Source organism: Lagenorhynchus albirostris, chromosome 15, assembly GCF_949774975.1.
Source record: "Lagenorhynchus albirostris chromosome 15, mLagAlb1.1, whole genome shotgun sequence".
NCBI lineage: Eukaryota > Metazoa > Chordata > Mammalia > Artiodactyla > Delphinidae > Lagenorhynchus > Lagenorhynchus albirostris.
Window position 1 is genome coordinate 51294149 of NC_083109.1, and position 13687 is coordinate 51307835.

The window sequence follows — 13687 nt, forward strand, 5'->3', positions numbered from 1 at the left end:
AAAGTGATAAGGGCCAGGGGGATACGATATTCCAGTCCACAGTGAGGCTTGTGAGAGGCTGAGCCTATGGAAGGAGTGGGGCATAGCCTCAGGAGAGAGAAAGGCAGCCTGGATTCCTGATGTCTGAGCCCAGGGGACAGAGAGGGGACATGGGGTGCAGGTCTGGGTGGCGTGGGCACCCTCATTCCTAAAACAGTGACATTTAGAACACCTAACATCCTCCAACACAGAACTGTCAGCTGCCTGAGTTCAAGCTTCTAGAAAAAAGAAAAGCAATTTTATGCCCACCCCACCCCCAGCACGAGGTCACCACATCTGTGCACTTCTACCACCTCCCTTGAGTAAGTAGTTTTATATGGCTGCAGAAATAGCAGGTGCTCAGTGAAATCTTACCGCTCGTTGTGCTGGGTGGGGGTTTAGTTCTCATCTTCACTGTGACCCTGCAGAGTAGTGAACGACATCTTCATTGGACAAACGGGGCCACTGAGGCCCAGGGCGTTGAGCCACACAAAGGGGGAGGGGACAAAGCTGAGACGGGACCCCGGTCTCTTAGCTTCAAAGCCAGTGTCTTTCTCACGTCACAACGCCTCCCCCAGGAAACGTCCTGCCGGCCTCCTGCTCCCTAGTTGTTCTTCCATGAGGTTCTGCATGCTGCCATGGGGTCTTCACCACCACAACCTCTGCAGCTGCTCAGCACTGAGGCAAAGCCACCCTCTGTGATCAATCATGTCCCACTACTGAAGTTTTTATGATCATAAACAATGCTGTGGGGAACATCTTTTGTGCCTCTGCATTTTCTCCTTCTTTCAGACTATTCCAGGGGCTCAATTTTTATCAGGGGTCTAAGGTATGGACATTCGGGGGTGGGCTTGGGGGGAACACTGGCCTAATTCTTGGAGGGCCTGCTGTGTGCCAGGTTCACATCCTTTCCACATCTCTTGGGGTCTTTGTGTTTTTTTTAAACTGATTTGGACTAAGGAATCATTTATAAAACAGAAGGTATTTACCCTTTGTCATCTGCTGGAATGTTTTCCCCAATCTCTTATTTGCTTTCAAAATTGGTGTTATGTCTTTTTCTCTTTTAGCAAATTTCAAGTTTGTACGTAGTGAAATCTGTCAGTCTTTTCCTTGGAGAACTTTTGCCTCTATCGCTTCCAAGCTTAGGAAATTGTCCCCACAAACAGGACGGACAGCCCCGCCCCAGGTCACACAGCCAGTGTCTCCTGCTGCTGGCCACAGGCAGTGGGCGTGGCAGCTGATGTGGCTTCTCCTCCTCTCCAGTTGGTGACCTGTCCAGGGCTTCATTCTGGGGCCTTGCACACTTCACCTTGCCTTGCTCGTCGTCTTAGCTCCTCTTTTGGATTTAAAATCTTTTCCTGGAACATTAGCCTGGTGATAGGGTCCTGGCACCAGAAATAAATCTAAATGCTGGCTGCCTCCTGCCTTCCTGGTGCTCTATTTAGGGCATTCCTGGGTCTTTTCATCAAAATCTCTAACAAGTTCTGCCTCTTGCAGACCTGGGAATTAATTCTGTGTTCTTTGCAACACCCAGGATGCCTCCTGGAGCCTGTAGCTGGGCCTCAGCTTGAGGGCATAGTCTAGTCCTGGGCCCCAGTTACTTGGTTCTAAGATGGAACCTTGGTCAGAGAAGACAAACAAGCCAACTACCTTCCAGAGTAACAGCGAACAGACCGCCACACCCTCTGGCAATACAGTGAGCTGAGATCCGACTTCTGCAAACATTCCACTGACTCAATGAAACCACGGACAATTACACAAGGACAACAGAGCGTACAATGCCTATACAACTGTACAGAGAGAGGGGCAAGGAGAGAAGGGAAATGGAAAACCAAGCCCAAAAGACCCAATGCAAACTGAAGCTCCTTAAAAACTGAAATATAAATGTTTCATTCAACAGCACGTTTGCTGGGAAATAGGGAGACAGCCTTTGCTGTTTTCAAAGATTATTTTGCTTTTCAGAAGCCAGTTTTACTGGATGTTTTCTTCCTTCTCCTACAAAGAAGAAGGTCAAATAATCATAAAAAATCTTCCTCCAGAGAAATGCAAGATGGGTTCCCCCGACGTGATGATCATGAGCCAGCACCCCGGGGGAGGGAAGGAGACCCCCTAAAAGTGTTCCTCACCAGGTTCTCCGCCATCAGGGGATGTGGGTTCCCTTGGTCCTGGGCTGGGGAAGAGTGGAAAAAGGGAAGTGGTGTGCCAGCCTTCTGTCTCTCTCAGGAAAAAGGAGCCTGTCTGGGTCCACATGTAATTTCTTCGCGTGTAACTGAACCGTAAGTGATATTTCACCTACGGAAACAAAGAGAAAACCAAGTGCTCTAAGGGATCCAGCCAGAGGAGCAAATGTCTGCATCCAGTGGGAGGGCTGGGGGACCCTCATTACCGTGACCTCACCACTGCCCCAGCCCCCGCCAGTGTCTGGATCTCAGGAGGTCAGAGTGAGCGGTCCTGCCAGGGCACAGAGAGCCCAGGGGCACCTCTGCAGTGCTCTTCACCACCCTCTTCTGCCATTACCAATGGGAACTCCATGCATGACTCGTCACTGCTAACCAGTGCAGGGCCACCAGCGTGATGCTGAGGGACCTGACGGTTTCCCAGTCTTATTGCCACTGGGGCAACCAAAAAACCTTTCTTTTTGTTTGTTTGTTTAAATATGTAACAGAAATTCTAATGCCATATGGCGCTATGTCCCGAGTATCTGCTACTTTCCTACTTGTCCTGTTTGACTCTGTCAAAGGAGACCTGTAATGCCTTTCACAAAACGAGAGGACAAAGAGGGGCCACAGCAATGGTCTAAGGCCACTTTCTTCAGACACGTGAGGTTTCTAAACCGCTCTGGCCTGATGGGTCAAACTCCATCAGGGCCCCTCAGTGGGCTGAGAGGTGATTCTGGACCCAAGGGGAAAGTCGCATTTGCTCCCAGGCAGGCAGAGCGTCTCTGGCTCCTGGGGGAGGAAGCTTGGCTCCGTGGGGCTGGGGTCCTCACCGCCAGTGGCAGGGGATCCCTGCTGTGGTTGAAGGCATGCTCGAACACCACGGCGGCCAGCACGTTGGCAGAGCGGTTGTCGTACCTGACGTAGTCCTCAAAGTCCTTTTCGGAGGGGAAGCCGCGAGCTGTGGGGAGGAGGGGGGCCCAGAGTTGCCCAATCGTCCACTCTGCTTGAGAAAGCTGGACCTTCAGATAAAGGACTAAAGCTTACAAGTTTCTCTAGGGCTTTGTAAACCTTTCCTAAGACTCGAGGAGGCTTTTGTTTTGGGCAGAGACGGGCTACGGTGAAGACTGGCAGAACCTCACCATCGAAGCCGGCCCTGGGCATCTAGAAGCTGAGAGCTGGAGCAGGGCCCCTCCATGTGGGCAGCTGCCCTGCCCTGAGCTCTGCAGCCAGCATCAGTTTCTCTCATAACCATAATGGTGGGCTTTAAAAATTCAAGTGGACACTAATGTATAGTCTGTTCAACGACCTCTCTCACCCAGACCCCATTTCACATAAAGGGTTTGACTATAATCACATAGTGAGGGACCAGGGATCTTCCCCTAAGTGTTTGCTACACTGAATTAAACAGGCCACAGTGCCAAAATCAAGAGGGAGAGGAAAAGGGATAATACTTTCTATTCTGAAAGCAAAGACCTAGCGAGGGTGACTGGCACATTTCCTGGGAATGGCCCTCAGCAGGCTTCTTGATGACCTTTATCAGAGCTGTCCTCCCAAAACCATATCCCAGAAGAGATTCCTGGCACCGGGGCCTTGCCCTCATAATTAAACAGCTTTGTGGGGTATGTGGACGCCATCCCCACTCTGAATAGCCAGGGGCTGTAAACTGTCACACACACTGCTTCCCACAGCCGTCATAACCCTGGTCCCTGTTGCAATGAGACATGACACAGGGATTTGCGGGCCGTGCGGCCACTACAGGGCAGACTGCATTGCCTGCTGCCCGGCTCCCCGCCTGGCCAGTCCCTGCCCCAAAGCCCAAGTCCCGCAGCACTACTGAGTCCCCGACAACTCACCTCTCATGTTGATCACCAGCATCCTCCTCACTGTCTCCACAACGGTCCTCACGGCGTCACTCTGGGATGGGATGTAGGCGAGCTCCCAGGCGGCTCCCGGTGGCGGGAAGCTGAAGAACAGTGGCAGCTCTCGGATGGACTGGCCGGGGTAGAGGGTGGCATTGGGCACGTTCTCTGACTGGATCTTCAGGCGAAGCCAAATCAGGATCCCAGAAAACAGCAAGGGCAGGAAGAGCTCCAAGATGGTCACCAGGACCTTCCGCTTCTAAAGAGCAATGGAAACCGAGGGCTGAGGAGTGCGAGGTGGAGGCGAGGGGCTCCTGGAGCCCCTCCCACTGATGCCCCCTCTTGCTGACACCCCCTCTGCCAGGCCCCTCTCGCCCTTCCCCCTGCAGCATGCCCCCAGGGCCGGACCCACCTGCAAAGTGTAGTTCTTCCAGAGCAGGAGCGCCAGCTGCCTGAGCACCGCCATCCTTGCCAGAAGGGCCGCTAGTTGTGGACCAAAGACAAAAAGGGTGTTGGTTCAGGTTTGCGAATTGTGTTTGGGGAAGGCAGGGAGAGTGGGGGAGAGTCAGTCCTGAGACACAGACCCTCCACTTCTCCTCACCTTCTTTTGTCCCAGCCTAACTCAGAACAGCTCCCCAGAGGGAGAGGCCAGTTCTACTCTGTTCAAGGAACACACGCCCTTTTAGGAAGCTGACTTTGTTTCTTCTGGAAACAGGAGATGAACGGCAGGGCTGGTAGATGCAACGTGGCCAATGGAATGGCAATCATTCGATGAATGCTATTCAGATGTTCTCTGTGGTTCGTATGAATGTGCTATTTCTTAGCAAAAACTCAGGCTGATGGAATTCCCCTCCCTGACTGCTTTATTCTCCACCATCACAGAACAGTAAAAGGAAACTCAGCCCAGTATCCTGGCTGCGGGCTGATTTCTAAGACCTGGAGAGGGCTGTGGGGGAGCAGGGGAGGAGCCTGGGGTGAGGGCCCTCAGTGGCCTTAACCCAGGGGCAGACACAGCAGGCGAGGCGGACGCGTGGGCGGCAGGATGGCATGTACTCTCCCACCTTGAACCCTAAGAACCAGTTTTTCCTGCTTTAACTGTGAGCAGTGGTCTGTGAGCCTCCACACGACACTGGTCATTTTCCTCCAGAGAAAATCTACTCTATGTCAGGTATGAATGTTATATTTAAATCTGGCACGTATGGCTGGGAAAATCTGCTGAGACTAATTATCAAACACAGTGACAGCAGAAACAAGAACAGAGCTTTATAAAGGTCTTCCTCAATTTAGGGAAATCTATGTCATGAGACTGCAGTGTGAGAAGCAGAGACACGGAGCCACACTAACCTCTAGAGAAGGAGGGAGTTGGAGTTAGCTCAGGAAGACCCCAGGACGCTCATGACTAGAAGCACCTAGTTCTGTAAGCTGCGGGCATGAATGCCGAGGCTGGACCTGAGGTGGGCAGCGAGGGCGGCAGAGGAGGGGAGGCCCTGGAGAGCTCCTGGTCACCGTCTGCGCCAAGTATGCAGATGGAGCGGAGAGGGGCCCTCCACAGCTCACGGTCCTTCAGGTGGGGAGAAGCATCTGTGACTCACAGGGAAGAGTCCTGAGTGCAGTGAGCCGGCTCCACACTCAGGTCGATACTAACCCAACACCATCCATTAGGCGCGTCAGGACGGCACGGACAAATGGCTGGTAAATCCTTCATTAGTTAACCTGCTCTAACACTATGGCCCAAAGAACCCATCTCGAGGCCCAGTGCGCATGGAGCGAGAGATTGTTTTTTTTTTTTGAAACAGCCAGTTTTGCTTTTGACTTCAGTTAGCTGAAAAATCATTTCCATTAAAGCTCATTTTTAAATTAAACTCTCGCTTTTAAAAAAAAGATGTAGCTGTCCGTATCTGCCTAAAAGTAGTTCCTCAAAATTTAAGCTTTAAAGGGCACTCAATAAATATTAGTAGAAAACACAACTGCAAGAAGTTATTCACAAATTAACTTAAAATATGGCTTTTATTTAACCATATGGTTAAAATATGGAGAGATTAAAGCTAAAATAGTAATGAAGGGCTATTAAGTGGCAACTTAATAAATTATCCAAATTCTTTTAAAATTAATAAGGTGGAAAAACCTGTCTTAAAATCAGTCGTAGACAGTTAATAAAAGAGCAGTAGTGTAATGTTACCCACGAAGGCCTACGGCCTATGAACAGTTTCAAGAAGTGGTTTAGGCTAAGAGGGGAAAGCAGTGCCTCCAACGGAGCTGATCATCCCCACAGCAGGCTGATGGGTGCCTGTCTTGGCAGAGATGAAGGTTCTTTCTCTACCAAGAGGGGAATGTGAAAAGGTCACAGTTCAAAGAAGTCTTCTGGTCAGAGAAGTCGATGACTTCCTTTTCCGGAAAAGTCTGGTCAAGAAAGGACACGTCCCCACGCTTAATCCCACCTCTCTAGGCCCAGAGGGGTGGGCAGGGCAGGGAGACAGACCGTCCGCCTTCCCACTAGGACAACACCAGACAGCAACACCGGGGAACTGACCTGAGTCCTGACAGAGGCTTCTGGCTGAGGCTTTCCTCTGGGGCTATGGGAGGTCTGGCTGGGAGAAAGCGGCCCTGCACAGAGGGCTCTGGGGTGGGGCCGGTAGGCCTCTGGAGTGCGGTGGGCTGACCTTGGAGCTCGGGAGCACTGACGCCTCACAGGATATCAGGAAGGGCCTGGGGCTCGTTGGCATGACGCTCCGGCCACCTTTGGGCAAATGGAGGGTGCCAGAGCATAATTTAAAAAATAATCATAGGGCTTCCCTGGTGGCGCAGTGGTTAAGAGTCCGCCTGCCGATGCAGGGGACACGGGTTCGTGCCCCGGTCCGGGAAGATCCCACGTGCCGGGGAACGGCTGGGCCCGTGAGCCATGGCCGCTGAGCCTGCGCGTCCAAAGCCTGTGCTCCACAACGGGAGAGGCCACAACAGTGTGAGGCCCGCGTACCGCAAAAAAAAAAAAAAAAATCATAAAACGCCTCTCACCGAGGTAGGAAATCGAAGTGCAAAATACACTGCAAGCATGTTACTTAAGCAAAGCCAAGTCCAATATCAAAGAAAAATGGATTTCGGGAATCAGAGAACTCTGGGGTGGCTTTTGTTCTCTCCTGGTACAATAAACTGTAAGAAGCTTTTATTTTATATACTTTTATATTTATAGAGCCTCCTAATCCAGCCCTAACTTCTGGTACCATCACCCTTTCAAAACTAAGAAACTAGGAGGAAGTGCCTGACCCAGGATCACACAGGAAGCAAGGCACACACCCAGGATCTGAGCTTCCTAGTTTGTGTTTTTAACCACTGCACCCCTACAGTCTGTGTATCCTAAAAGCAGCAAACATCTTTATAAAGTCTTTATGTATTTCTCCCAGAACCTAACATTAGAAATCAAAAAGAAAAAATATCCCTTGAGCCCCACCGCCTTAACAGACATCATACGTGTTTCTGTCTCCCCAAGGCACCCAGCTCTTTGCTCTGTGCCTGCCATGCTCTATCTGAAGTCTCACTAAATGCCATACTCGTGTCTGTTCAGTTTGAGCAGAAAAGGAATTTAAAGGAGGAGATTCCCAGAATTACAAAATCTGGGAAGCTTTCTGGTTGCGACAGCAAATGTACACGAGGAAAGGAAGTTAAAGTTCCTCAAAACACTTAAGACCGCGGCACTCAGAGTCCCTCAGAAGTGGCGGGGGTTGCGATCCAGAACCAGCCCAGGCGGGTCCACTCCAAAGCAACCGCTCGCAAAGCCCCACAAGAACGTCTGAGGACTTCTCCCAAGGCTCACTTCACTCCTCCCAGGACAGAGCCGGGAAGGGAAGGGAAAGCTCTTTTTACCACGGAAAGGCGTGTTTGCTTACCGTTAAAATATTAAACATTACACAAATCATTGAGTATTTCAATGTTTGGTTTTCAGGTGAGCAGTGGAGCTGGTCCAGAGTGAGTGCCTATTGTGGGCTGCTAACTTCTGAGAACTCTTTTTTTTTAAAATATTTATTTTTTTGGCCACACCAGGTCTTAGTCGTGGCATGTGGGATCTAGCTCCCTGACCAGGGATCGAACCTGGGCCCCCTGCATTGGGAGCATGGAGTCTTAACCACTGGACTAGCAAGGAAGTCCCTAAGAACTCTCTTGATGTCACACGGGATTCCTCTGAAAATGGCTGTCCCGGTTTGGGAAATGGTTGTCCTAGTTTGGGAGCACTGTGCTGGGTGCTTGCCACTGCGTGTTGAGTCCCGACAGCTCTGCTTCCTGATTTGGGTTTTTTTTTTCATTATGGGCTTGAATATGTCCTCCAGTTTCTATGTGCCCAAGCAAAAGAAGCTTTTATTTCTGCATATACAGAACAGAATGGTGGTAACGCTTCTGGAAAGATCACTACTGAGTGGGCCTCAAGGCCAGCAAGCAGAAGTGGACGGAGCCCCGAGGCCAGGCACATGCTGTTATGTCACGTGTCCTGTCGTATCCCGAGCTCGGTGCCTTTCCTTCCACGGAAGCCGTCAGCACAGGCCTGGGGGAAGTCATGGCTGGGAGGGAGGGGGTCTCAGTAAGGTCAAGGCAGACATCTTGCTGTCACACAGACAGCAGACAACCAGGGCTCTGCCCTCTTGACCACACATGTGGAACAGAGAGATGCCCTTGTTGGTGGTGCTCGCTGGGACTCGGCACTTTTCCTGAAGACTGAGGTGGGTGAGGACCCATTTCAGCTAGGAAAGCATTTCCTTCTCACACGGGGAGCCCACAACAGTCAGCGGTGTTAAGTCTACGTGTGTACACGCTGCAGAAGGCATGATAGGTACTTCACGTTTGCTGGTAGAATCTGTGGTTTTTTAGGATACACAAAACAAAAAAGCATCTACTCATCCAACTAACATTTGCCAAGTACTTACTGTGTGATAGGCACTTATACCAGGCACTAAAGATCTGGAAATGAAAATCACAGTGTTCTTAATCCAAGGAGTTCACAGTCTGCACATGCTTGCATGTACTGTAATCACTATAACTGAAGCCAAATGAAGCATCATGAGATTCTGGAGATCAGGATTCTGTGTGTATGTGTAAGACAGGGTGAGCTCTGGGAAGGCTCCCAGAAACAGGTGACAAAGGAGACCAGTCTCGGGTTTCTTGTTAGTTGAGGTAGGGAGGGCATTATAGGATCATGAAGAAATGAAAGAGTGTGTGGGGGGAACAGCAAGTAATTCTGAGTGGCTGGGGAGGAGCACCAGGGACGGAGCCAGAAGGGGAAGCCGACCAAGGCCTTGGATGCCGTGCCAAGAAGGGAGCAGGGGTAGGGGTGGGATGGGGGCTGGGGAGGGGATCCAAAAGTGCAGTAATTCTGCTCGAGGGTGTTCTGTTTTGCTTATAATCTTTTACCCAGTACATGATCTTTTAAATTGTGAAAATATCTAATTCAGTGGATTCTGCAGGTGAATGTCCAAATACCAATAAGCACTGTAAAAAACAGGCTGAAAATAGCAGGCACATTTATAGAGGGTGGTTCCCACCAGTGAACCCCACTATTGGTCTTCAAGTGGGATGAGCAAGACAATCTGCTAGAGTAAAGGAATAGCAAGAAATTCTACTTTAAAAATGAGGAAAAATTGGTTTTACTAATATTTAACACATGAATGCACCCTGGCACTCTTGCTGGCCTGTGTGTCAGCAGCCACAGCATCCTGACAGAGGAGGGGCTCTGTGACACGTGGGTGATGACTGGCCCTCGCCCGCTAGTTTACTTTAAGTCTCTCAGGTGTGTTGGAGTTTACATGCTTTGGGATATCATGGTTGTGGTCAATTAAAAAAAAAAAAGACTCAAATAGCTAAAGCTTTACAATACTTTGCAGTGATCTGGGGAGTTGTGAATACCTGGTTATCTTGTGACTTAGAACTTAAGGAGGAAATACATATTTTCTTTCATGAGAAGTGTCAAACCTGGAAACCTTTTTCTTTTTTTATTCAATGACAAATGAGCGCAGCAGCGTGTGAGCTAGCTTACTGGTTTTAAGCCAATGCACTCAAATCTGTCCCTTCCAGGAAAAGGTGACAATGCATGAGTTACAGCTTTTCAAAATAATCTGTGCCAAGAACAGAGCATTTATGAAAACAGACGTTTGGCGATGTTTCCACAGGTGTGTGACTGTATTGCCAAGGATGTGGCAAGTGCGCCATCCACATGAACACTGACACCTGCACAGCAAAAGCTTTGGGAACCAGGACTTTCACCTCCCCTGATAGCCCCTGAACACTTAGCAGCCCAGATTCATCAAGAGCCCTCAAATGACTGGCAGGTGGGATTGAAAAACAAGTACCAGACGCACAGCAAGTCTGCATGCCTCCCTGAGGTTCACTGTGCTTACCTGTGAACCCCTCAAGAACCAGGAACTGAAATAAACAGAACTCAGAACCACACCTTCAAATGCTGGACTCAGGTTTCACCGAGTTTACAAATAGGATGTAGACTTGATCACATGGCTTTCTTTTAAAAACAGCACACATTTGTATAATAGATTATGTACTATTGATACACTGAAAAATTTAATCGTGTTCACTTCGCCTCTCATCCACTTAATAGGTCTTTATTTGTATGTGTTTCTATGTCCATGATATTCAAGACAGTAGTATATGGCTTTCTTTTATAATAAATAAATAAAACGTATGGTGGTGCATGCTCAAATTCTTTTACATATAGCAGTGAACAGGAAAAAAGCTTGTGGACAACTTATTTACAGAAATGACCCTTGTGTGGTTAAGGTGGGAACAAATGCCACAAGCCGCAGTCATTGTCCAAGAGCCCCATGAGGCCAGGTTCAAGGCCATGGTCATTTGCATTGGGAGGCCCAGATGGAGACCTAGTTTACAGGTCTCACACTCAATGCCACCACCTGTGCTGTCCTGGGTCAGGGCGGCGGGCTCCTCAGAATCATGTGGCTCTGAGTTTACACTGGAGCTCCTGGCAGGGAGTGGTGGGGTATATTTTTGAGCCAAAGGTGTGGCCCAGAGGAGGCTATCAGGAGAGAGTTCTACAAAATCTGTGCCACTGCCTGCTCTCCTAACCCCTGCTGCAGCCTCGGGCCCATTCCCCGTCCTGCTAGCCTTCTGCCTCTCTAGGTGTAGGAAAGGAGGTAAGGAGGCAATTGAGAATCCCCAGAGAGAGGTAACCATGGATCTTCTGCAACAAGCAAGGCAGCAAGCTCATTACTCAGCTCCTGCAACCACACTTATCTGCCCGTTGACTCTAAATCTCTCCAAATGTGGCGAACGACTCAGCCAGTCGGAGCGACAGGCACTGTCCAAGTCTCCCAGGACAGGGACTGCCACACCTTACACTTTCCCGGGAGTGTGTGGGCCTTCTGTGGTTTTGTCGGCTTGGAGTATCACCCACCATTCCCATCTCTACTTTCTGAAATCCTTCCTATCATTTCCCAGTCCAGGTCTGGCTCCTCTGTGAAGCCGCCACCGACAACCCTGACTGGTTCAGGGGTTCTTTGTCTTGGCTTCACAATGGAATCTTCTGGGATAATTTAAGACAGAAACTGATGCTGGAGGCCCACCCCTGGAGATTCTGGGCTGTGGCCTGGGCATGGGACTCTTTCCCGGGTGATTCTAACATGCAGTCAGGGTTGAAACCTTCTGCTCTTGTCGAAAGCCATCCCTCCACCTTTGCATACTTGAGGCAGCTTTTCTGGATGTCTCATGTAGCACTTATCTCTTTCTGTCTTAGGTCAGTTACTTGTGAATAAATCATCTCTTTAGCTCCATCCTAAGGTCCCCGATCGTGCACAGAGCCTTGCCCATCATTCTCCCCAGAGTTCTAGAATGCTCCCCGCCCCGTAACAGACTCAATAGCAGAGGAGTCTACTGCTGTTTCAGGAAGCAGGGCTGGAAAAGAAACTGTCAACTAGGGAGTCTTACCTGGGCTTTCCCAGTTGAGACTAAGTTAAAACAGGTTCCCATGGACTGCCTGGCATATGCACTGTGGAAAGCTAGTAACTCAGAAAAAAAAAAAAAACCAACAGCTTTAGCTCCCTCTCTTGTTCCAAAAGGCTGTTTCAACAGAATGATGATAGATCACCTTAAAGAAGGAAAGATGTCATCCTGTTTGTCAAATATAGTAAGCAAGTGTTCAATTAAAAAAACCAAACAAACCTCTGAGAAGTTAAAAAGGTGTGGGGATTCCCATGGCATCCATTTTTACCTGTTTTCCCTTTCTTTTACTTTTCCAATGATGTTAACTTTCTAAAGGAAAACATCCTTAACCTTTTCACATTTACAAAAGGCAGCATCAAAATGTTCTGAATCAAATGATATAGCTGCTCAGGAGAAAAGAGCATAACTCTTCCACTTGCGCCTTGCCTGGATTTCCACACTGCTACAGGGTGTCATCCACTTCTTCAGCAAGCGTTCCTTCAGTGCCTCTCATGTGCCAGGTGCTGGCTATGTGCTAGAAGTGCAAGCCCCACAAGAGACAATCTGTGCCTTCAGGGAGCTCACAGATCAGGAGGCAAAGGGGCAAACAGAAACAACCCTATCAGGTAACAGGCTTTAATTAGGCAACGTCCAAGGAAGTGAGGAGGGGCATTCATGCATGCGACAAATATGCACTAAGCATGTGTCCTAAGCACTCATTTAGGAGATAGTCCCTGCCCTCATGAAGCTTATAGTCTAGTTCAGGAAGGAGCCAACACCTATGCAAACACAAATTCATACCAAGTACAGACTGACCATGGGCACCAGGGCTGTTGCAGGCCCTTCTGCCTAGACCAGGAGGTCCCTTTCCTTCTGTCCCCCACACAACTCCCACCACTAACAGTGGACCACTGGACCCCCATTCTGAGGCTCATGAGAAGGCGGGTTTGGGAGCAGGGCGGACTCCGTTACGGGGATGCATTCCCACCCACACTGGGAATCTCTGCACCGAGAGATGAGCCAGCAGCATCCTTGGCGGGCCTGCCTCAGCTCCCCAGCCTGTGATGCCGCCTGGCTTTAGCAGGCAAGTGCTCAAACTGTCTGCCGGGTGAAGGCCAGCGGGTCTTAGCGTGGTAAATGTCTGTCCACCCTCCTCGCCTCGGCACAAAGGATTCCACAACGATTCTAGCTCCGGGAAGGTAACGTTTCCCCAAGGGGGGGCCGGCTTTGGGGAAATGCCTGAGGGGATGAGGACACGCCCAGAGGCTCGCGCCGAGGGGAAGCCTGAGTCAGGGCGGCCTTGCACTGATGGGAGATGCACCTGCTGCGCCGCCGGAGGAGACCGCGGGCAGGGCGGGGGCCGGGCAGGGCCGCGGGAGGGGCCGGGTGCCCGGCCGGGGAGGGCGGCAGCCCGCGGTGGGGAGGGGGCCCCGGGCGGGGAAGCGGCCCCCGAATCTCGAGCCTTGGGAGCCAGCGCGCGCGAGCGGCGGGTTCTGGGACACTCACCGACCCTTAGCGCCCGGGCGGCAGCGGCCGGGGCGCTGCCCTCTCGCGGGGTCCCCTCCCTCGGCTCCCGGCTCTGTTCTGGCCTCGCGGCGGCGGCGACCGCTGCTGACAACTGCTAGGCCGCCACGGCGGGGAGGGGGCGCCTGAGACCCGCGACTGGCAGAGGACCGGGCCGCTCGGGGTCCTGCAGGAGACGCCCCTCGGCCGGCCCGCGCATGC

At 50.8% G+C, this 13687-nt stretch overlaps 1 protein-coding gene across 3 annotated transcripts in view; it reads right to left on the minus strand.

Moving 5' to 3' along the window:
- ABCA3 (ATP binding cassette subfamily A member 3) overlaps positions 1-13638 on the minus strand; it is a 44767-nt gene extending 31129 nt beyond the window's left edge. Inside the window, exons 1-5 of one of the 3 annotated variants that reach the window (XM_060122362.1) lie at positions 13469-13594; positions 4449-4519; positions 4031-4295; positions 3008-3135; positions 2145-2310 (exon numbers count right to left, since the gene is read on the minus strand). In XM_060122362.1, coding sequence (XP_059978345.1) covers positions 2145-2310; positions 3008-3135; positions 4031-4295; positions 4449-4502 — 613 coding nt within the window. In that variant the 5' untranslated portion in view covers positions 4503-4519; positions 13469-13594. Of the gene's footprint in view, positions 1-2144; positions 2311-3007; positions 3136-4030; positions 4296-4448; positions 4520-13468 lie in introns of those variants that run through there. The other 2 variants (XM_060122364.1, XM_060122363.1) reach the window with 2 other exon arrangements.
- Between the last annotated feature and the right edge of the window lie 49 nt (positions 13639-13687).